The 23,304-nt window shown below is 46.3% G+C and overlaps 2 protein-coding genes across 2 annotated transcripts; one reads left to right on the forward strand and one right to left on the reverse strand.

Moving 5' to 3' along the window:
• Window positions 1–487: 487 nt before the first annotated feature.
• On the forward strand, window positions 488–3,676 carry MC5R (melanocortin 5 receptor). Its single transcript, XM_010375480.2, has 2 exons — window positions 488–612; window positions 2,067–3,676. The coding sequence occupies exon 2, from the start codon at window positions 2,106–2,108 to the stop codon at window positions 3,081–3,083; it is 978 nt and encodes a 325-aa protein (XP_010373782.2). The 5' UTR covers window positions 488–612; window positions 2,067–2,105; the 3' UTR covers window positions 3,084–3,676.
• Window positions 3,677–17,217: 13,541 nt separating this feature from the next.
• Window positions 17,218–18,489, reverse strand: MC2R (melanocortin 2 receptor). The gene has a single exon (XM_030926128.1). It carries the CDS (start codon window positions 18,363–18,365, stop codon window positions 17,457–17,459), a length of 909 nt encoding a protein of 302 aa, XP_030781988.1. The 5' UTR covers window positions 18,366–18,489; the 3' UTR covers window positions 17,218–17,456.
• Between the last annotated feature and the right edge of the window lie 4,815 nt (window positions 18,490–23,304).

Here is a 23,304-nt window from a genome sequence, read left to right on the forward strand (position 1 = left end):
AACCAACCAATCAACCAACCAAGCAACTACCCACCTACCCAATCAACTAAACCCCACCCACCCAACCAGTCAAGCAACCAAGTAACCATCCACTCACTTAACCAATCAACCAATCAAGCAACCACTCACCTACCCTACTAACTACCCCGCAACCACCCACCCACCCAATCAAGCAAGCAACCAAGCAACCATCCGCTCACCCACCCAGCCAACCACCAACCAACCAAACAAGCAACCACTCACCCACTCAACCAACTAACTATCCAACCAAGCAATCACTCAACCAACCCACCAACCAACCCACCAACCAACCCACCAACCGACCATTCAAGAACGCGTTGGGGGAGGATTTTCGCTCGGGGCTGACGCGGTTCTCTGGCCGCGGTGCCGCGCTGGGCCACTAGGTGGCAGCGGAGGCCGCCCGGAGCGCCAGCCGGCGGGGCGGAGGCGGGCCCGGCGCGGGCGGGCAGGAAGTTTAACGCCTGGCAGAGCCGCAACCGCCTCGCTGGGGAAGAGGCCCGTCCCGGGCTGGCCCTGAGCGCCGCGCGGCCGTCAGATCCCGGGGACGCCGGGGGCCCGGGCTGAGCCCGCAGGCCGCGAGGAGGAGCGCCGGTAAATAGCCACAACTTTCTATCTCCTTGAGATCCTGAAAATCAATGCAAAGTTGCGCTTCGGCTGCATGTGGAAGTGAGCGGGGCGGCAGCTAGCGTGCCCCCTGAGTTTTTAACACAGCTCGATATGATGCTTAGTATAGTTCCATCATTTACCGATATCTCTGAGCTGCAACTGGACATAAACATGTAACAAATGATGGCAGTTCAATAAATACTTAGGATTACCAATTTTTTCCTTTTTTATTTTCATAGATTTAGGTGCTGTTTTGTTACATGGATATATCGCCTAGTAGTGGAGCCCGGGCTTTTAGTGTAGCCAGCACCCCTATAGTGCACATAGTACCTATTAAGTAATCTGTTGCCCCTCACCCCTCCCTCCCTCCCTCCCGGAATGATCACCAATATTAATGATGACAGTGATGACAGAAATTCTCTCCAGATGTGATCTGAGTTTGGAGGGCAAAGGGGTTTTTGAAAATGAATCATGAGAGAGACATTTTGCAACAAAGGAGTGTGGTACATGTAAATTGCTGTTTTTTTATACTGTGCTCACGCGGACCTAATAAACGATCAGTTAGACCTCATGGAATTCCACATAATGCAGAAGAGAGGGAAAAACAGGTATTGAGGAAAAGCAGCACTGTTTTCCTCAATTTTAACATGTGTGTGCAGCCTACACTTCCAAACTTAAGACAGTAGCTTTTAACATGTGACTTTGCTCAGGGTAACAGACCACTCTGGTTATAGCCTCACTTACAGCTCTGGAGGCTGAATCCCAGTGGGTCTGAGAAGTGTCAGGACAAATGTTGGGGATGTACCTGTCTGTCTCTCTTAAGGGAATACGGGTCTGTACAGTCTTAAATCGGAGCTCCCTTGAGGAGAATGTCGTGCAGTAGCCTTAGGAATGTGAACTTCGGGAGGCTGGCTGGGATTTTGTAGGTTATGAGTTGGGGACATTTTCGATAGTGAACTTGAGCCCAGGAGAGCAGCCATAAAAAGTGAAACTGTCCTGGGCACATGGAGGTGAGTGTCTCTCTAGTAAGATGCATGTGAAAGGCTGGGAGCTGAAAGCTAGGAGAGCAGAAGAGGCTGGGAAAGATTCTAATCCACATGTCCAGGGACACTCTTCCACGTCTGAGGAATGCAGGTCAGAAGGTGCAAGCCAGCGGCTGGGCACGTGACTCACCCCTGTAGTACCAGCAATTTGGGAGGCTGAGACAGAAGGATCACTTGTGGCCAGGAATTTGAGACCAGACTGGGCAACATAGGGAGGCCCTGTCTCTTAAAAAAAAAAAAAAAAAAAAAAAGAATTGAGCAAGCCAAGCTCAGTCCTCTGATGCACTGTACTCATTCATCCCCTTTCTTAGGCTGTGTTGTTTCTAGGCAAGCTGCTGTCTTTCTTTGGTAGGCTGCTAACTTCTCTGGATTGTGAATTTAAAACACGTTTTGCAGTAAATTTGCTGCCAAGACAAGAGGTGTATTTCTCCAGCAATGAATTCCTCGTTTCACCTGCGTTTCTTGGATCTCAACCTGAATGCCACAGAGGGCAACCTTTCAGGACCCAATGTCAAAAACAAGTCTTCGCCCTGTGAAGACATGGGCATCGCCGTGGAGGTGTTTCTCACTCTGGGTGTCGTCAGCCTCCTGGAGAACATCTTGGTTATAAGGGCCATAGTGAAGAACAAAAACCTGCACTCCCCCATGTACTTCTTCGTGTGCAGCCTGGCAGTGGCCGACATGCTGGTGAGCGTGTCCAACGCCTGGGAGACCATCACCATCTACCTGCTCAACAACAAGCACCTAGTGATAGCAGACGCCTTTGTGCGCCACATTGACAATGTGTTTGACTCCATGATCTGCATTTCCGTGGTGGCGTCCATGTGCAGCTTGCTGGCCATTGCGGTGGATAGGTACGTCACCATCTTCTATGCCCTGCGCTACCACCACATCATGACAGCGAGGCGCTCAGGGGCCATCATCGCCGGCATCTGGGCTTTCTGCACCGGCTGCGGCATCGTCTTCATCCTGTGCTCTGAATCCACCTACGTCATCCTGTGCCTCATCTCCTTGTTCTTCACGATGCTGTTCCTCCTGGTGTCTCTGCACATACACATGTTCCTCCTGGCGCGGACTCACGTCAAGCGGATGGCGGCTCTGCCCGGGGCCAGCTCTGCGCGGCAGAGGACCAGCGTGCAGGGCGCGGTCACCCTCACCATGCTGCTGGGCGTGTTTATCGTGTGCTGGGCCCCGTTCTTCCTCCATCTCATTTTAATGCTTTCTTGCCCTCAGAACCTCTACTGCTCTTGCTTCATGTCTTACTTCAGTATGTACCTCATCCTCATCATGTGTAATTCCGTGATGGACCCTCTTATATATGCCTTCCGCAGCTGGGAGATGCGGAAGACGTTTAAGGAGATTATTTGTTGCCGTGGCTTCCGAGTCGCCTGCAGCTTTCCCAGAAGGGATTAAGTGCAAAGTGCTCCTCTCTCTGGCTCTGTTCTCCTTTGTTTGCTCACCTATGACAAAGCGACAGCCAAGGGGTAGGCGGGAGTGCCTAGCATCCCCTTTCTCTCTTTACCAGCTCAGGCATGGGCCTAAGAGGCTCTGTCTGTTCAGTTCCTGGTGATTGCGTCCAACATGCAAGGGTTGTTTATCCACTCTGGGAACAGTCATGACAATTTCTTACTGTCCTTTGTGTCCTATGGTTTCTACTGCTCCCACCCATTTCTGGGGGCCCCAACCACCCTCCACCTAGCAGGCATGTGCTCAGGGGACGCAGAGCACTCTGAGTGCAAGCCAGGCATGATGAAACACAGACTGTGACGGGAAGAAAAGTTCTGATATCCAGGTCAGGTGGAATTGCTGCTTCTCCCCAGAAGCAGGTCCACACTCTGCTGGCTGCACTCTGAGCTACGCGTGCTTTTCAGGGAAGATCAGAGCGGCCAGATTCTTTCCATCAGAAGGAGTCTGTCCATTTGTTCTGAAATGTCTTCTTTGCCCGCCTTGCCTGAACTTTTGATTCATGGCTTGTGTTCATAATTGTCCGAATAATTGTACTTCTGTCAATCACGGTGTTGCACTTACCCAGACATAAAACCTTATGCTACACACCTTGCCTCATGTGCTGTGGAAGACTCTGTGACTCTTTCTTACCATCTCATTTGGGCTCAATCTGGGGTTTCCAAATGGATGTTTGGGGCATTCCAGGGGCTCAAGGGGTTCAAGGTGCCCAGTGCTGCATGTAGCACACGTCCACAGCCAGGCTTGCTTTGAGTGGCTCACACCAGATCTGTGTCGGAGTCTGAACTCTGGCCTGTATACTTGGCAGCACGTCAATCTCATTTCAGCAGCCAACAAAAGTTAGGGCCCAACCTATTGCCTGGGGAGCCCCATTTTCTCCCAGCCTAGACTGGAGTGGAGAAGCCTGAGTTCAGGTCCTAACTCTGCCATTCACTGCTGTGTGGCCTGAATCATCTCATTTCAGGTTCCACATCTGTGCTGGCTGTACACGATAGCCATGAGAACTGCAAAATTGTGAGAGCTTCTTGTAAATTTGTAAAGCACTATAGGGTTTGCTTTTTATTTTAAAGAAATGCTGGGATTAGAGGCGTGAGCCGGAGGTTGCAGTGAGCTGAGATTGCACCATTGCACTCCAGCCTGGGCGACTGTTCAAGACTCAAAAAAAAAAAAAAACAGAAAGAAAGAAAAGAAAAGAAAAAGAAATGACTAGATGGGGTAAATACTAAGAAAGGGCACAGGGGCCAGTGGTCAGAGCAGTGGCCTGGACACCAGGAGGTCTGTGTGGTCCTTCTCTGAAGCGAAGGGTTGGAGTCCTTGCAGCTCTCACAGTCCACTCTTGTAATAACTTTTGGTATGATTCCTGGTTTCTGCTTTGTTTTGGACATTCACATCTAGACTGCACCCAATGAAAAAAATGTAAATAAAGCAGAGGACCACTGGGTCACACAACAGTGAGCCACTGGTGCAGAAGAGGGACCCCTCCTGTTGAGGTCTGCCAGGACAGAGGGGCTTCCTGGGTGTAGCCATATCAATAACGTATGCACTTGACCCCTGCCCCTGCAGAGTACAGGAAAGAAACGGTGCTGGCATGAACAGGAGTATGCATAAGACATCCAAATCATTTGAAAACTGGCAAATTAGCAGGCTGTTGGCAACTGAGTTTTGAAGAGGCAGCTGTGTTTTCAAATGTTTCCTCTTCCTTGTTGCTGAAAATTCACGTGTGTATCCATGAATGGGCAGTAGGTGGTCCTGTGTAACCACCATGGGGAACCACAGTGCATTGTTTCTGTGGGACATATTTCAGGAGCCAGGCTTCTGTGAAGGCTGGACTCTCTTCTGCCCCACCCAACTTGGTGGCCCCATGTCCTACAGCAGCTTCAGGCATGGAGAAGGTGCACCACGAATGCTTGTTATTGTTGAAAAACAAATGTGCATCGACTCTTCTGCCTGCTAGACCTGAGTACTAAGTGAGTTGCAATCCTGCGGGCAGAAACTTCAACCCTGCTGTTGACACTGGCCCCAGCTGGGAACCCAATTCTCTTTAGGCTAATTTTCTGCTCTGGTGCTTCGTGAGTTGCTACAAGATCTGACCTTTCATATAAAGGTCTTTAGGGAGATGCTCAAATGCCTTTTAATCTTTATAAATAGTGCAGAAATAACCCAAGTATTTAGATGTGTCTTCATTTGGAAGGAATACATGTATGTAGTGACTTGGTAAATATCTGTACGTAAATGAGCCACCCCCAGCACCCAACACAAAGTGTCTCCTCCAAAAACAATACATATAACTGTGGAATATTGTGTGATAGGGTGTGTTAAATATCTGCTTCTGTAGGAAATTTGTTTGGTGTAAAAATATGTGTTCAAGGAAATGGTTAATAAAATGGAAGGAGCAGACCACCTGTTTGAATTGGTCAATCTGATGTGTAATATCCAGAATGGTTTTGGTCTTCTGCCAATTTATTAGCAGCTACTGCAAAATGAGAAGGTACATTCGTTGGTAACTTGTGGTGAAGTCTCCTTGACGATATTTATTGCCTGTAGGATGGCCATGTCTCAGATCAAAATGATATAACACCTACAAATAAAATAAAATTGCACACTTGCCCTTACATACCGTGCAAAAGTCTGTGTCTTAGTAAGCAAAAGCATTTTGGGGATATCACCCAGCAGTGCTCAGGGTGGGGCTAGAAGCAGTGGCCATTAGAGAATCTCTGCCACCAGTGAGTTTAGAGGACATAATTATTTTAAGACATGACAGATTTCCAGATCCTACACATCAATAAAATTAGATGATTCTGAGCATGTCTTGTGCTTTTCTGCTTCTAGATTGTGTTGAAGCTGCACAGTCTTCAGGGCATATCGTGTATACCCACGTGAGCCTTAAAGTTCGTCCCAGATGCCTTTCTTCTAGGAGGCCCTTTTGACTTCCATAATTATACCTCATAATGGCACACATTCTGCTGGGTACTCCAGAGAATAGATTGTTTTTATGTCCTTTGCCAGAACACAAGCATTTTTGTGAGAAGGGATTTGTGTTAGGGCAGTGCTGTCCAACAGAACTTTCCATGATGATGGAAATGTTTTGTCTGTACTTTGCCCACTATAGTAGCCACTAGCTACATGTGGCAATTGAGCTTTTAAAATGTGGCCAATGTGACTGAGGACCTGAGTTTTAATTTAATTTAATTTTAGTTAATTTATATTTAAATAACTACATGTGGGTAATGACTACCATATTGGACAGCACAGAGTTAGAAGCCGGTTTGTTACATGGAACAGAAAATCTGCGGAAATCCAGTCACCTGGCCAAGATGAAAGTTTCTCTTTTCAGAGAAGAAGTTGGGAGGTAAGGATTTCAAGACTAGAGTGGAGCTCAAAGGCACAATAAAGAATCCAGACTTCTATCTTTTTTTAAAAAAGAGATGGGGTCTTGCCTGTTGCCCAGGCTAGTCTCGAACTCACGTGATCTTCTTGCCTCAGCCTCCTGAGTAGCTGGGACTATAGGTGTGTACCACCATGTCTGGCTTCTATCATTGCTAAGGTCAATTCATGGCCCAGAAAGGCTGCTGGAGCTCCAGCCATACTAGCTGAATTACAGGATAGAACAGGAGGGCGGTCAGGAACTGAAACCTTTCATCACAGATGTTCTTCTTCATTCTGGGAAATCATCTCCTCTTATTTCTTTGATTAATGTTTTTTTCTTTCTCCATTTCTCTTTGTCTCTTTTCATGACTCCTATTAGTTAAACGTGGGTCCATTGGCTTCCATCTTCCACGTCTCTGAATCTTTCTCGTACTACCTTCTTCCTCTTGTCTTTTTGTTATGCGTTCTGAAAGACTGCTTCAACTTTGTCTTTCCCCCACCTCTTCTATTGAATTTTAATTTGGTAACTATATTTTTAATTTCTGTGACTTTCTATTTATCCTTTCCTTGCCTTCTTTTAATAGCAAGCTGTTTCTGAATTCATAGACCCATATCTTGTCTATTTTTTCTGAAGACTGTCATTAGATTTTTTAAAACTTTGTCATCTGACTTGAATCATTTATTTCCTCCAAAGTCAATTGTCCTGTTTGTCGTGCTCTGTCCCGTGGGGAAGGCTCATTTCCCTTAGCTGCTGGGTGAACCTGGATTGACCACGAAGGAGTGGGTTTGATTGATTTAGTACTTGCATGGGTCCGTGCAGCTCTGTTGGATGAAAACACCTGGTTGTGCAGCTCTCTGAGGGTGTGTGGAGCCCACCCGGTGGCAGAGGTTACGTGAAGGATGTCTAGCTGTACCCTGTCTGCTAATAGAATAGCCTGTTCTGGCCGGGTGTGGTGGCTCATGCCTGTAATCCCAGCACTTTGGGAGGCCGAGGCAGGCAGATCACAAGGTCAGGATATCGAGACCATCCTGGCTAACACGGTGAAACCCCATCTCTACTAAAATTACAAAAAATTAGCCAGGCATGGTGGCGGGAGCCTGTAGTCCCAGCTACTCGGGAGGCTGAGGCAGGAGAATGGTGTGAACCCGGGAGGCGGAGCTTGCAGTGAGCCGAGATCGCGCCACTGTACTCCAGCCTGGGCAACAGAGTGAGACTCCATCTCAAAAATAAATAAATAAAATAAAATACACAATTGTTTAGAGAAAAATCCATATAAGATTTCTTGTGAGACTAATAATATTTTTGGATATAATACACAGGATAACCTTAGCATGAAGGAGTGGGGTGGTAGATGGACCCCTGCAGTTGCAAGACTGCTGTGTTTTAAGTAAAATGATGCTACATTAATTCTAAGTAGATTATGAGAGTCTGAGGATGTATATTTAACTCCTAAGTCAAACACTGAAAAAATAATGCAAAGAGAGTTAAAAATTGAAAATTAAGAAAAGACATCTTAAAAGAATAATAATTCACAAAAAGGTGTAAAAGGGTAAACTATGGAAGAAAGAAGAGGAATTATAAAATAGAAAAATAATAAAATGGTAATATTGAATATAAGCATATCAATAATTATATTAAATATTAATTGTCTAACCACACCAATTAAAAGGCAGACGTGATCAGAGTGGATAAAAAAGTAAAACACAACTGTGCGTAGTTGAGGAGAGAGTCTCAATTTAAAGACACATGGAGGTAAAAACAAAATGAATGGGTGAGGTGTGGTGGCTCACACCTGTAATCCCAGCACTTTGGGAGGCCGAGGCAGGTAGATCAGGAGCTCAAGAGATTGAGACCATTCTTGCCAACATGTTGAAACCCCGTCTCTACTAAAACTACAAAAATTAGCTGGGCATGGTGGCAGGCGCCTGTAATCCCAGCTACTTGGGAGGCTGAAGTAGGAGAATCACTTGAACCCGGGAGGTAGAGGTTGCAGTGAGCTGAGATCGCACCATTGCACTCTAGCCTGGGTGACAAAAGCAAAACTCAATCTCAAAAAAAAAAAAAGAAAAAGAAAAAAGAAAATGAATGGAAAAATATGTAGCATGTAAACAGCAAGCATAAGAAAGATGGAGTAGTGACCGGGCGCGGTGGCTCAAGCCTGTAATCCCAGCACTTTGGGAGGCCGAGACGGGCGGATCACGAGGTCAGGAGATCGAGACCGTCCTGGCTAACACGGTGAAACCCCGTCTCTACTAAAGAATACAAAAAACTAGCCGGGCGAGGTGGCGGGCACCTGTAGTCCCAGCTACTCCGGAGGCTGAGGCAGGAGAATGGCGTGAACCCGGGAGGCGGAGCTTGCAGTGAGCTGAGATCCGGCCACCGCACTCCAGCCTGGGCCACAGAGCCAGGCTCCGTCTCAAAAAAAATAAATTAATTAAAAAAAAAAAAAAAAGAAAGAAAGATGGAGTAGTTGAACTGCTATTAGAAAAAAATAAGGTCTAAGAAGAAGGGTATGACAAGATACAAAGTGAGATGTCATGTAAATTAACAGGTCATATACTTTCCATCCTGGGAAGACAGAATAGTGTTCTTTTTTTTTTTTTTTTGAGACAGCGTCTTGCTCTGTCGCCCAGGCTGGAGTGCAGTGGCGCCATCTTGGCTCACTACAGCCTCCATTTCCCGGATTCCAGTGATTCTTCTGCCTCAGCCTCCTGGGTAGCTGGGATTACAGGCCCACGCCACCACGTCTGGCTGATTTTTGTATTTTTTTTAGTAGAGACGAGGTTTCACCATGCTGGCCAGACTGGTCTTGCACTCCTGACCTCAGGTGATCTGCCCACCTCGGCCTCCCAAAGTGCTGGGATTGCAGGTGTGAACCACCGTGCCGTGTTCTTGTTCTGATTCCTCCTGCTAAATACAGCCACAACCCCTAGATATTACATATGACTCAAGCATGTGAAGACTCCTCAAGATGGAAAGAAGGAAAGCCAACTGGAGACCTCAGGACCCAAGGAAGGCCACAGAGAGGAGCTCCCTGCCTTAAAATTCCCAGAGTTGAACTAGAAATTTCCAATGATCACAGAGCCATCCTCCCATCCAAAAGCCTGTTCTTCCTAACCGAAGGACCAGGAAAGGGGACAGCCTAGCCAGTAGGAAAATCTTAGATGTTAGCCAGTTTATTTCAGCAAAAACACAATAACAACAAAAAACATGGTTCCACCCACACCACCACCAGCAAAGACTCACTAGGGAGCCAGAAATTTCTACCCCACCTGGTGATAAAGAACCTCCCTCCTCCCTCAGTTGTGTCAGTGGAGACAACAAAGGCAGGCTGGACCACCACTCCCACCCAGCACCAGCAAGGTTCCCTCCTCTTTCCCCTTGAGTGATGTCAGAGGATGCCTAGACTCCAGTCAGGATGTTCACCACAGTGCAGGGGTAACAAGACACCCCCCCTTACATGGCGAGGACAGTGGGGACCAAGTGAGGAGCAACAAGACACCCCCACCCATACTGGTCAGGGCACCATTGGCAGAGGCCAAGGGAGGAACCAAAATTCTCACCTGCACTAAGAAGTAATGAAAAGACCCTTCCCAGTGCAAGGTTCACTAAAGGCAGGTGGGGACCAAGGACTTCTTCTGTTACCCAACAGTGCTGAGGCAGCGTCTCCCCACTTCTCCCAAAGTGAAGTATTAGAGAACACAAGGTAAACCAGGTTTAAATAAGATCAAAGTCACGTAAACCAATACCCAAACATTCAGGTTGCCGTCAAAATTATTCATCACCCCAAGAACTAAGTACACCTCAGTGGGTTGCATTTCATTTCCTGAAAGTCAGGTAGGGACTGTGCAGGGCCGTGAAAGACAGGGGCAATCTGCCGCTTTCCCTTCGGCTCTCTCCACACCCTCTGTGGCTGGGGTCTTTGTCTAGTCTTTCTTGCCATTTCTGTCTTTTCTACACTTCCTGCTTGCTGATTACCTTTCCCAAACCATCAATCTCCCCAATAAAAGGACTCATGCCATCTCACAGCCTTTCCCAGGGCCTTGCCAGGCAATCTGCCCACTAATTTGCCCATCAAACCCATTCCAAACGATAACGGAGGAAGGGCTGAGTGGGTGATGCCTCTTAGGTAACATAGATTACACATTTGCAAAGCGACATGAAATACCAAAATCCAAAGAAGAAGAAACAGGAACATTTGTAAGGATACTTCACCAATTTCAGAAATCTTGGGACTGTGCAGTAGTTTCAGTAACTACTCAGACTGAAGGCCAGTCAAGAGCTAATTCTCAAAAAGTAATCACTGTTAGCCTCTTAATGTGATACACTCGTGAGTCTTCAAAAACCTTCTCCTGGCTGGGCACGGTGGCTCAGGCCTGTAATCCCAGCACTTTGGGAGGCCAAGGTGGGCACATCACTTGAAGTCAGGAGTTCAAGATCAACCAGGCCAGCACAGTGAAATTCCATCCCTACTAAAAATATAAAAATTAGCTGGACATGGTGCCGTGCACCTGTAATGCCAGCTACTCTGGAGGCTGAGGCAGGAAAATTGCTTGAACCTGAGAGGCAGAGGTTGCAGTGAGCCAAGATTGTACTACTGCACTCCGGCCAGGGCGACAGAGCAAGACTCCGTCTGAAACAAAACAAAACAAAACAAAACAAAGCACCTTCTCCTCAGGTCTATTGTATCTTTATTTTCCTGTGTATTAATTACATCTCCAAATCAGGGTGATTATCAACGGGAAATCATGGAGGAGGTTCATAGTCAAGAAGTGCATGCAAAGTGTGTGCATGCGCATATTTTGGTGAAGGGTAGATAGGTATCTTCAGATTCTGAAATTGGATCAGTGACTCACAAAAGGCTGAGCAATCCTGTGTTTGCTCCCCTTCCCTTCTGGGGCACAGCAGGACGACACTTCTAGGAAACCCGGTGCTGCTGCTCCCATGCCCAGGCTGGAGCAGCATCCAGTGTTCCTTGTCATGTGGAAGGAGAAAACACAACAAAGAAGACGCTGAAAGCCATTGGCTTAAGCCTTTGTTAAAACACTACAACCTGACAACAGCTGCCAGGACCAAGGAGCCTGAAGATTTTATGGGCTAGATTGAAGGTAGTCTGAGTTCAGTTTTGTTCTGAGAATTGTTTACTGTTTATGTTCTTATAAAGTTTGGGTAAACTGAGGTTGTTTTAGTCCAGAGACCATAGGTGGGAACAGCAAGACAAGGGCAGTGGATGAGCGGCCACTGGTTGGTCAATTTGGATTTAGCAAGAGGGGCCGGGAGAAGTAAAGGCTAAGGTCTTGCTCAGGTCAGTGGAAAATTTCAGTTCTCAACATCCTTCACACTAGCATGATATAAATGAGTTTAACTTTTTTCTTAAAATCGTATTTTGCAAAACAAATCATTCTGTCAAAAAGACATATGTGCTCGAAGGTTCGCTGCAGGAGTCTTCATAATAGTAAAGACATGGAATCAACCTGGATGCCCATCAGTGGTAGATAAAGAAGACGGGCAATATACATCATGGAATACCATGCAGCCGCGAAAAGAACAAAATCATGTCCTTTGCAATAACATGGATGCAGCTGGAGGCCGTTATCCTCAGTGAAACACAGGAACAGAAAACCAAATACTGCACGTTCTTACTGAGAAGTGGGAGCTAAACATGGACACAAAGATGGTAACAATAAACACTGGGGTTACTAGAGGCGGGAGGGGAGAGAGAGAGGGTGTGGGCTGAAAAACTAACCACTGCGTACGAGGCTCAGCACCTGGGTGATGGGATTGTTCATACTCCAAACCTCGGCATCACACAATTTACCTATGCAACAAACCTGTGCATGTACCCTCTAAATCTAAAGATCGAAATTATTTTTAAAATACCTACAAACCAAAAATGAAAGGCAAACCATCCAATTAAAAACTGAAGAGCTCAGTTTTAACTTTAGAAAATCACAAGAGCATGTCACTCTAACATCAAGAGAGAAAAAAAGGATAACATACAATTATACATTTTGTTTAAGTCTATCCGAAGAATGAAGTCACAAGTGAAGCAAGTGAACTGACTCACACAGACTGGTAAGAAGTCTCTTTCTTTTGGCAGAGCACAGGAAAGGAACAGGTGGTTTCCATAGAAGTAGTAAGAAGCAAACAGGTTAAACAAACAACAACCAAAACCACAGGCCCAGCGCGATGGCTCACGCCTGTAATCCCAGCAGTTTGGTAGGCCGAGATGGGCAGATCCCTTGAGCCCATTAGCGACCAGTCTGGGAAACATGGTGAAACCCTGTCTCTGCAAAAGAACACAAAAATTAGCCAGGTATGGTGGAGTGTGTTTGTGGTCCCAGCTACTAAGGAGACTGAGGTGGGAGGTCGAGGCTGCTGTGAGCCAAGATTGTGCCACTGCACTCCAGCTTGGGTGACAGAGTGAGACCCGGTCTCAACAACAACAACAACAACAACAACAACAACAACAACAACAACAAACCCCACAAATGGGCACAAAGAAACATTTGGAGGTGATAAATATGTTTATTACCTTGAGCGTGGTGATGATTTCATGGATGTATGCATATGTCCAAACTCATCAAATTATATGCATTAAATATTTGCAGTTTTTGTATAACACTGTTAATAAAAACTACAAAGAAGCAGCCAGGTAGAAGTTCAACAAAATCTTAAAGGCGAAGTGTGGGTCAGTATAACTATTTAGAATAACTCACTCCCAAGCTTTGTCCTGGATTCTACCAGGGTCTCATGAGAAACATTGGTGGCAGAGGAAAGGCTGGAGCGAGCCCCTTTGGGGTGAGGTGAGAGGCACAGCCCACTTACCTGGACTCTTCTCTTATAAGAAGCAAAATTCTTAAGCCACTGGGGTAAAGACCGGAAGGATACTCCCCAACCCTCAGGCCACAGGCAAAAGTCCACTAATTCTCATGGGAATAGAAACAAAAGTCACCCGCCTCAGTCGGGGGGGGCGGCAGGAAATCCTCTTGAGACCAGAATCCTGCAGGAGTACAAATCAGAGGCCAGCTGTTCCTGAAGGAGGGGAAGGAGACTCACGCTCACTTTCTCTTTCCTCTCCTGCCTGTGGCAACCAAACTCTGTTGCCACAGGCAGGAGAGGAAAGAGAAAGCCCACCTCTAAGGCTGAAACTCACAGGCTGAGCCTTGGCCAGGAGAACCACTCCTTGCAGCCCCCACCTCAAGCCTGGCACTGAGTACTGGTTTTCTGCTGTAAAGGAGGTAAGACAATGGAGAGACATACCTTCCATGGCATAGGCATGCAGGATGGCAGAAACTTGGGCATTGAACAGGAAGACTGAGCAAAGACCTCCAGCACCCCGGGGCCAAAGTTCAAAGCAAACTAATAGGAACGAAATGCTGCAGGATGCTGACATCTGTGGTTCTTCAGTCCTTCGGTGCGGTGTCACACACTGAAGGTGAGAGTAGTAAGAACAAACTCAAATCTAGCCCAATTACTCAATAGGCTGAATCAATTTTCCACAGTAAAGTCCCCACAGAAGTAGATGCACACCCACCTCTGGGTATAGGTGCTATTTACCTCAGTCTTCACTGTTCTACACCTGCTATCCGTTGCTCAATCAAAACTCATAAAATATACCACAAGGTAAACAGATCAAACAACCCATTGTCAGGAGGTAAAGAAAACAACAAAACCAGACACAAAGATGACCAAGAAGTTAGAACAATAGAACTGGAAGTTTAAAATAACATGACAAACATGTCCAAACATGTTAAATAGAGGCAACATGAATGAACACTTGAGAAAACTTAGCACAGAGAAAACCCTGAGTCAAACGGAAATGTTAGAAATAAAATACCTACAATCAGAAGGGAAGAATCCCTTCAGCAAGTTTACCAGCAGACTGGAAACAATTGAAGAAAAATTCACTGAATTTGAATATAAAATCAAATAGAAATTGTCCAAATAAAAACCTAAGAGAAAAATGTGCAGAAAAAATACAACAGAGCACCTAACAACTGTGAAACAGAAAGAAAAAGTCCAACTTAAGTGTAATAGGAGTTCCAGAAGGAAAAGAGGCATAAGAAATATGTTGAGGAGTGGCCAAGAATTATCCAAAGTTGCTGACAGGCACCAAAAAAAAAAAAAAAAAAAAAAAAAAAAAAAAAAAAACCAAAAAACAAAAAACAAAACAAAACAAAAAACAACAACAACTAAGAAAACACCTAGATACATCATCAAAGTAACACATCAAAGAAAACTAGAGACAAAAAGATATATTTGAAGCAGCCAAAGGAAAAAAAATTACATAGCTACGAACAAGTAAATGGATTATACAAGACTTTTTCTTTTTCTTTTTTTGGTCAGAAAATACACCACAAGACAATTGAGTGTCAACTTTAAATTACTAAAACCAAAACACTGTCAACCAAGAACTCCATGCCAGGTGAAAAACACCACCCTTAACTGGAGGTAAAAGAAAAACATTTTCAGAAAACAAAACTTGCAAGAATCCATTGACACCTAAAATGCTAACTGAAATGGTTAAAAAAAAAAAACATTCAGGAAGGAGTAAGATGCAGGATGGAAAGCTGTGTGTACTAAAAGAAAATGAAGACTGGAAATAGTGAAACTGAGGACAAATATACAATATATGTTTTCTTGACTTCAATTGCCTTAAAATATATTTGCCAACTAGAAAATGGGCAGTTGATTGAACAATTTCACTAAAGAGATGAGTGGAAAATGGAGACATGAACGATGTTAACAATGTTAGCCGTTGGTGAAATGCAAGTTAGAGCTATAGTGAGATACCAAGACACATCTATTAGAATAATTAAAATCATAAAAACTGAAAATGCCAACTGAGGACAAGGATGGAGAGCAACCAAATCTCTTCTGCCTTGCTGGTGGGAGTGTAAAATGGTATAGCCACGGCAGAAACAGTTTGCCAATTCCTTGTAAAATTAAGTATATATAGCAAAAAGTATGTTCACACAAAATCCAGGACATGAATGTTCATAGCAGCTTTATTTGTTACTAAAAATTTGGAAACCACACAAGTGTCCTTCAATGAGTAGCTCGACTTAAAAAAGTGACACATGTACACGCTGGAACACAAGGCAGCAATGAAAAGAGCATTGACTCATGCAACAGTTTGAATGAATCTGAAGAGCACTGTGCAGAGTGAAAACAGGAAATCCCAAAGGATTATACACCATATAATTCATTAATATAGTGTTCCCAAAATGACACAATTATCGTGGCAGAGAACAGATTAGCATTTGCCAGATTTTAGGGTTTGGGAGAGGGTATTAGGGGGTGAAACAAGGAGTTTGTGGTGAGGGAATGGCTTTGGGTTCTTTCACCCCCTTCAGGTCACTCTCCAACTTAGCGGGGACTTACAATCCGAATGGGCTTCTCCTTTAAGCTGATTTTTAGCTATTAAAAATGAATGAACTCGCAAATTATGTTTCTTTCATTCCTACTGGGGTTGCCACTCTACCATAGCTGGCGTCTTGGCTGGTGGGAGGCTGACACTTCTCAGTGACCGGGTCTGCTTTCACACTCGTCTGCAGAAGGAGGTGGTTTTGCTGCCCTCAGGTCTTTGGCTTGGGGCTCTAATAACAGCACTGTCGCTTGAAGTCTTGTTTTGGTTTTCCCCATAGTCCAAAAGCATGGGGAAAATACACACTCTCTCTCTCTCTCTCTCTGTCTCTCTCTCTCTCTCTCTCTCTGTTTCTTAAAATACACATTGGGGCTCTTTTCTTGTACTTCTACATTTGAACAAACACACGTAGTTTGGTTATAGCTTCTTCAAATAGTGGCAATTTTCATCTGGCCTTTATGTATTCCCACATAGGAACTAAATGGATTAAATTTTCATTTCTTCCTTTGAAATGTATGCTCATAAAGCATGAGGAAATGTAACAGGAAAGGGTTTTAAGGCCAGTGGGATACTGAGTGACAAAGAAGACTAACAGAGAAGGTTCATTTGTTATTGGAAACTCGAAGCTGGTTATTTGACATTTATAGTTTATACTCAGCCTACTTTCAGAAACTGAGGTGGCTTCAATACATCAGGCTAACAGGGAGAAGGAGGAGGGCGGAGATTCCACATGGCTGTGGGAGACAGACAAATCCAGCTGCAGCAATGTATTCCTCCCAGTGTATTATTGACTTACAAAGACCCTACAGCTTCTGCCTGGAGTTGCATGACCAGGTACTTTAACTTCTGGAAATTGGCTGCAATGGCCTCCACCCCAGAACTGGCTTGCTAGATGTCCACAGGAAAGCAAGCCTTTGCCTTAGCCCAAAGCCTTTGAGTTTTTGTTGCCGTTTTTATTAGGTTGGTGCAAAAGTAATTGCAATTTTTGGTCATTGAAAGTAACGGCAGAAACCTTAATTACTTTTGCACCAACCTAATACTTTGTATTCTATCCTTCTTTTTTTTTTTTTTTTTTTTTTTTTTTGAGGCGGAGTCTCGCTCTGTCGCCCAGGCTGGAGTGCAGTGGCGCAATCTCGGCTCACTGCAAGCTCCGCCTCCCGGGTTCACGCCATTCTCCTGCCTCAGCCTCCCGAGTAGCTGGGACTACAGGCACCCGCCACCTCGCCCGGCTAGTTTTTTGTATTTTTAGTAGAGACGGGGTTTCACCGTGCTAGCCAGGATGGTCTCGATCTCCTGACCTCGTGATCCGCCCGTCTCGGCCTCCCAAAGTGCTGGGATTACAGGCTTGAGCCACCGCGCCCGGCCATATCCTTCTTTTACTACATTGTTTTATCTCTCCAGTTACAAAGTTAAAAAGTTGCCCCTACAGTAAGACTGTTCACATAGAACCTAGCTATTAGAAGCACTAGCTGGTGGGATCATCCTTGCATCCATTAGGGAAGGAAGGCCAGTCAGGAGCACTGGCATTTGTTGGAATGTTACATTATTCTGTCACTTGGCAATGTTATTCCTATGGATTCTAAAATCAGAGATCAGTCATTCTAGCAGTACTGCTGCAGAAGACCATCTTTTTGAATGCGTCCCTGAGCTCTGGGCTCCGGAAGGCATATATGAAGGGGTCAATGACAGCATTGCACATGATCAACATGCCGTTCACCTGGAAGAGAGACATGTAGCAGGCGCAGTAGGGGTTACTTGGGCAGAATGTCATTAAGAGGACATGAAGGACAAAGGGGGCCCAGCAGAAGATGAAGACCCCAAGCAGGATGGTCAGTGTGATGGCCCCTTTCATGTTGGTTCTGGGGAGGGTGGAGATCTTCCTGGTGTGGGATCGAGCCAGCAGGAACATGTGCACATAGAGGCACAGGATGAAGACCAGCATCAGCGGGAACAGTGACGTGAAGGTGATCACTGTGGGCACGTGATGGGAGAAGATCACCATGGCGATGCCACTCGCCGTGCAGAACGTCCAGATGACCGCAAGCACCACCACAGTGCGGTGCATGGTCACGATGCTGTGGTACCGCAGTGCGTGGAAGATGGTGATGTAGCGGTCGGCGGCAATCACAGACAGGCTGAAGATGGACCCAAGCAGGGAGAGGACAAACAGGGAGTCGATGATGTCATCAGCTGTGGTTTCAAAACTGCCACGCGGCTTGAGATAGCCCATGTTTCTCAATATGATCAGGATATTTTCCAAGATCTTATATAGGCTGCCCAGCATATCAGATATGGCCAAGCTACAGATGAAAAAGTACATGGGTGCCTGGAGATTCTTATTCTTGAACACAGCCAGCAGGACGATCAGATTCTCCAAAACTCCAACAATGGAAATTGTGAAAAATATCTCTTCTGGCAAAACCACACGAGGACAGTCGGAATTATTTCTTGCTGTGTCACTGATGTTTTCATACGAGTTGATAATGTGCTTCATTTCTCCTGCTTGTGGTTAAGGCAGTGGTGTTACTTGGACTTGACTTCACGGAAAACTTGATTGATTCTTCAGGATCTTTTCTTCCTTGTAGCACTTGCTGGAGATCTAAGTTAAAATCTCCAAATCACCTAAAAGAGGGTATACAGAAATATTAGTTGCAAAGTACACTAGAAAATAAAAACCAGCCACACTCGCTTAAGGAAACTCTATTCCCTCCATAAAATACAAAGAAATCAGGATATTAGAAAGAGCCTGCACACGTATGTTTATTGCAGCACTAGTGACAATAGCAAAGATATGGAATCAACCAAAGTGCTCATCAATGGGTGAATGGATAAAGAAAATGTGGTACATATACACAATGGAGCACTCCCCAGCTATAAAAAAGAATAAGGTCATGTCTTTTGCAGCAACATGGATGGAAGTGGAGGTCATTATCAAAGTGAAATAACTCAGAAACAGAAAGTCAAATACTGCATGTTCTCACTTACATGTGGGAGCTAAATAATGCATACACGTGGATGTAGAGTGTGGAATGGACATTGGAGAGTCGGAAGAGTGGGAGGGGGTGGGTGATGAGAAATTACCTCATGGGTAACATGTATATTATTCGGATGATGGACACACTAAAAGCCCAGGCTTCACCACTACACAGTATATCCATGTAACAAAATGGCACTTTTGTATCCCTTACATTTATAAAAAATATATATATAAAGTGTTGCAATTTAGGTAAAATAGTATACTGGGCCCTCATCTTAAGCACTTTGTGAGAAACAGCGTTAGTGGAATTTTGAGCTGAGAGATGATAGCAAAGATTATTCTTTGCCGGGCCACTTTCCCTCCCATCCTTCTCGTGAACACATGTGGGTGTGGGATGAACAGATGAATAGCAATGGTGCCCTTGATGAGCAAGGAGGTAAAGCAAGGAAAGGTTCATGTGGGAACTGGAGAGCCCACAGCTGCCTTCTCCGACTGGGAGGCGGTGACTGGGCTCGGTGGACTCAGGAGATGTTTAGGTCCATTCCTTCTCACTGCTCCTCTCCCTGGGTCACTGCCGGACCCCACAGCCTGTGGGATAATGGCAAAGGTGCCGATGTATCATTCCCAAAGATGACTGTGCAATGCGCGTCATCACTTGTGTTTCAAAGGGGGAGCTCCTGGGACTGGCATTTCTGGAGACTTGTTTTTGGTGTCTCTGGGGGGAAGGTGGACTGCCGCAGTGCAACAGTGGGGAAAGCCAGCACCACATGGCGAGTAAAAGATACTTCCCGGGCAGGACAAATTTGAGAGCACAACCTGTGATCCAAAGTCCATGGGGAGCCCCTCACAGCCTCACTCTAGGGACTCGTCTGGAAAGGAACTAATTCCCTTAGAAAGGATTGGGTCAGAGGTCAAGTGTTCAGAAGGAGGTTTTTGGGTTTGGTGGATGCAGAAGGAGGGCTTGACAGGGTATGGCTGCTGCTAGGGTTCTGCCTGGAACGGCCAATTTACCCAGTTTGCCTGAAACATGGGCAGCGTTTAAAAGTCGGAAGTCCTGCATCCCAGGAACCAACTCAGTCCCGGGCAGACAGGGATGAGTCACTTTGTGCCTCCTGCCCAGGCCCAGGGAAGCCTGTGTGTTGTGTCCCATCTGCTGGGGAAGCCTGGGGATGGGAGGGGAAGCCTGGGGATGGGAGGGGAAGCCTGGGGATGGGAGGGGAAGCCTGGGGATGGGAGGGGAAGCCTGGGGACGGGAGGGGAAGCCTGGGGATGGGAGGGGAAGCCTGGGGATGGGAGGGGAAGCCTGCGGATGGGAGGGGAAGCCTGGGGACGGGAGGGGAAGCCTGGGATGGGAGGGGAAGCCTGCGGATGGGAGGGGAAGCCTGGGGACGGGAGGGGAAGCCTGGGGATGGGAGGGGAAGCCTGGGGATGGGAGGGGAAGCCTGGGGACGGGAGGGGAAGCCTGGGGATGGGAGGGGAAGCCTGGGGATGGGAGGGAAGCCTGGGGACGGGAGGGGAAGCCTGGGTGGGAGGGGAAGCCTGGGGATGGGAGGGGAAGCCTGGGGATGGGAGGGGAAGCCTGCGGATGGGAGGGGAAGCCTGGGGACGGGAGGGGAAGCCTGGGGATGGGAGGGGAAGCCTGGGGACGGGAGGGGAAGCCTGCGGATGGGAGGGGAAGCCTGGGGACGGGAGGGGAAGCCTGGGGATGGGAGGGGAAGCCTGGGGACGGGAGGGGAAGCCTGGGGACGGGAGGGGAAGCCTGGGGATGGGAGGGGCCTGTGGTGGTTGATGTTCATGTATCAGCCTGACAGAGCTTCAGGATGCCAGGTATGTCATGCGACAGTATTCTGGGTGTGTCTGAGGGTGTTTCTGGGTGAGATGCACATTTGAACAGGTGACTGAGTAAAGCAGAGGCCCTCCGGGATGTGGGTGGGCCTTGTCCAATCAGAGGAAGGCCTGAGGAGAACAGAACTGCTCCTGGAGAACTAGGGGGCTCCTCCTGCCTGACTGCCTGATGGAGACACTGGCCTCTTCCTGCCTTCGGAGTAGCACAGAAGCGTGAGCTCCTCTTAGGTCTCATGTCTGTCGGCTTTCAGACCAGAACACACCATCTACTCCCCTGGGTCTCCAGCTTGCTGGGTGTAGAGCTCGGGACTGCACACCCGTATAACTGTGTGTGCCAATTCCTTATAATCAATCTCTTAATGTCTCTACCCATCTCCTGTTGTTTCTTTTCCTCTGCAGAATCCTGGTTAATACAGGGCCCAACTCCTGTGGCCAGCATGGGCCATGTACAGAGACTCTGCTGGGACAGATACCCCCCATCTCATGAGTCCATTAAATGTCATCAGAATTAGTATACACTTTCAATTTCAGATGCATTTGATGGTAAAATTCATAAAAAAAGAAATATTGAAAGTGGTAGTAATTTTTTTTAGAAACAGGTGGTTTGGGAACCCAGCTTCAGTTGCTGTGCATTGCTGACCTGCAACTGCCAATCCTATAAATCCATGGGGAAACCTGAATTTGGACAGATATACAGTGTGCCCATGGAGTCCCTTCAAAAGGCCACCAATCAAGCATTGCTGCTGCACATTTGTGGATGCTGCCAAGCTGGCGGTGGGGGCTGCAGATGGTGTGTGGCCCCATTTTTGGTTGAAGGGACAGTGACATCAATTGGTGGCCTTTATGAGTGCTCAGCATGCACTGGGCACGGCCTAATACTCCACATACATTCAGTCACTCAACTGTCAGAGGAAGCTACCCCAGAGAGGTTGGGCAACTGCCCAAAGCCACAGTCTGGAGAGGACACAGCAGGGCCCGCCTTGTGACCGCTGTGTCACATCCCTTTCACACGTGGCAAGGGTAATAACAACAGATGCAAGAGACCAGACACAGCATCCCCTACTCCAACACAAACTGCAATAAAATTGACACCAGTCATTTTCCTCTCGACTTGGCCTTTCTCAATGCCAAGTAAGATTTGTAAATTCTGCTGCGTTGCTATGCTCCTATTGTTCCTGCTTAGAGATTGCCTATAGAACACACTAAATGACAACTAGAAGAAGCAAAACTCACTCCATTTAAACTTCACTCACCCCCTGTGAGGTGGCATCAGTGATCCAAATATTTCAACAATGTCTTTGGCTTAAAGAACTTGCATGGGGGTCTGCACCTGCCATGTGTCTGACTCTCACTCATTCAAAGCTGTCTGCTGTCCTCTCCCATTTGTTTTTTTGTGTCTCGATTTCTTCACTGCAAACAACACAGGTCTAGAGTCCTTCCACCTCCTTCCAGGGTTTGTGGTTTGCTGGGCAATAAATACCCACCCTTCAATTCCATGCTGCTTTCCTCTGTCCGTACCCTATTGAAACTTGTCTCAAGCTCCTGGGCTCAAGCCATCCTCCCACTTTAGCTTCCGAAGGCACTGGGGATTACAGATATGAACCATCCCACCTGGCAGAGTGATCTTTAAATCTCATTCTTTCTTATGTTATTGGAACCTCTGGAGTTAACTCCTGGCCTGAAGACCAAGCTCCGTCACCTTGAGCTTGCAGTAAACAAGATCTTAGAAGGCTCTAACTCTGCGGTCCTCCCCAGAGGACCCCATGGGGTGGTGAATGAGAAAGGAGAAAAGAGGCAAGTTTTACATAGCTTTAGAATCTGTACCCAGAAAGAAACTTGGTTGATTCATTTGTCTGAAGGCGTAGGTCTTGGCAGGCAGAGCAGACAGTTGGGGCAGTTACAATTGTTCAAGGGACTACAAGGAAAAGTGAAACCAACTTTTGTTTTTTGGCTGGGAGAGGCACACAAATCAGAGTTAACAGCATCACAGGGCACAAGAATGTGGCCCCAGATACTCAAATGCGGCCCCAAATGTGGCTGAATCTGTTAGATGCTTTTTTGGAAAGTCTAGGGAGCATAGGCAACTCTAAAGTGAGATTTTTATATCAATTACCATCTTTAATCCCCCCCGAAAAAAGATATATATATAATCTTTATATTTTTTAAAGGCTCCAAGGGTAAGGAGAAGGCTCTATTATGTGTTAAATTATCGTTATGTGCCAGCTGGTCCTGCGTCCTGTGCTGTGCCTGGTGGGTCTCATTTTAATCCTCTTGATGACAATATGAGGGAGTCCTATTCTCTCTGACTCACCCCTGAGGAGTTGAGGCCGAGAGACCAACAGACCAGTCTAAAGTCCCATAGGCTTTGCGTTGCACAGCTGGGATTTAAATCAAGATCTGTTTGGCTCCAAAAAATGATTAATCTTAGCATTTCCATGAATATTCATTTGATAAGGAAGTTTTAATGGCTTTAGTAAAAATGAATACAAAATAACGTAACAATATTAAACCTCTGTATCTGACCAAATCAGGATGGTTTTCCTGACCCTCTCTGAGATTTTTAAAGAAATTTAGAGAACAGAAAGACCCGTAGTCTCCACCTGTGGTTTAG

Source organism: Rhinopithecus roxellana, chromosome 21, assembly GCF_007565055.1.
Source record: "Rhinopithecus roxellana isolate Shanxi Qingling chromosome 21, ASM756505v1, whole genome shotgun sequence".
Classification (NCBI taxonomy): Eukaryota; Metazoa; Chordata; class Mammalia; order Primates; family Cercopithecidae; genus Rhinopithecus; species Rhinopithecus roxellana.

Excerpts from the sequence above, each read along its gene's own strand:
- MC2R (XM_030926128.1), bottom strand. The coding sequence starts at position 18,365 with ATGAAGCACATTATCAACTCGTATGAAAACATCAGTGACACAGCAAGA.
- MC5R (XM_010375480.2), top strand. The coding sequence starts at position 2,106 with ATGAATTCCTCGTTTCACCTGCGTTTCTTGGATCTCAACCTGAATGCC.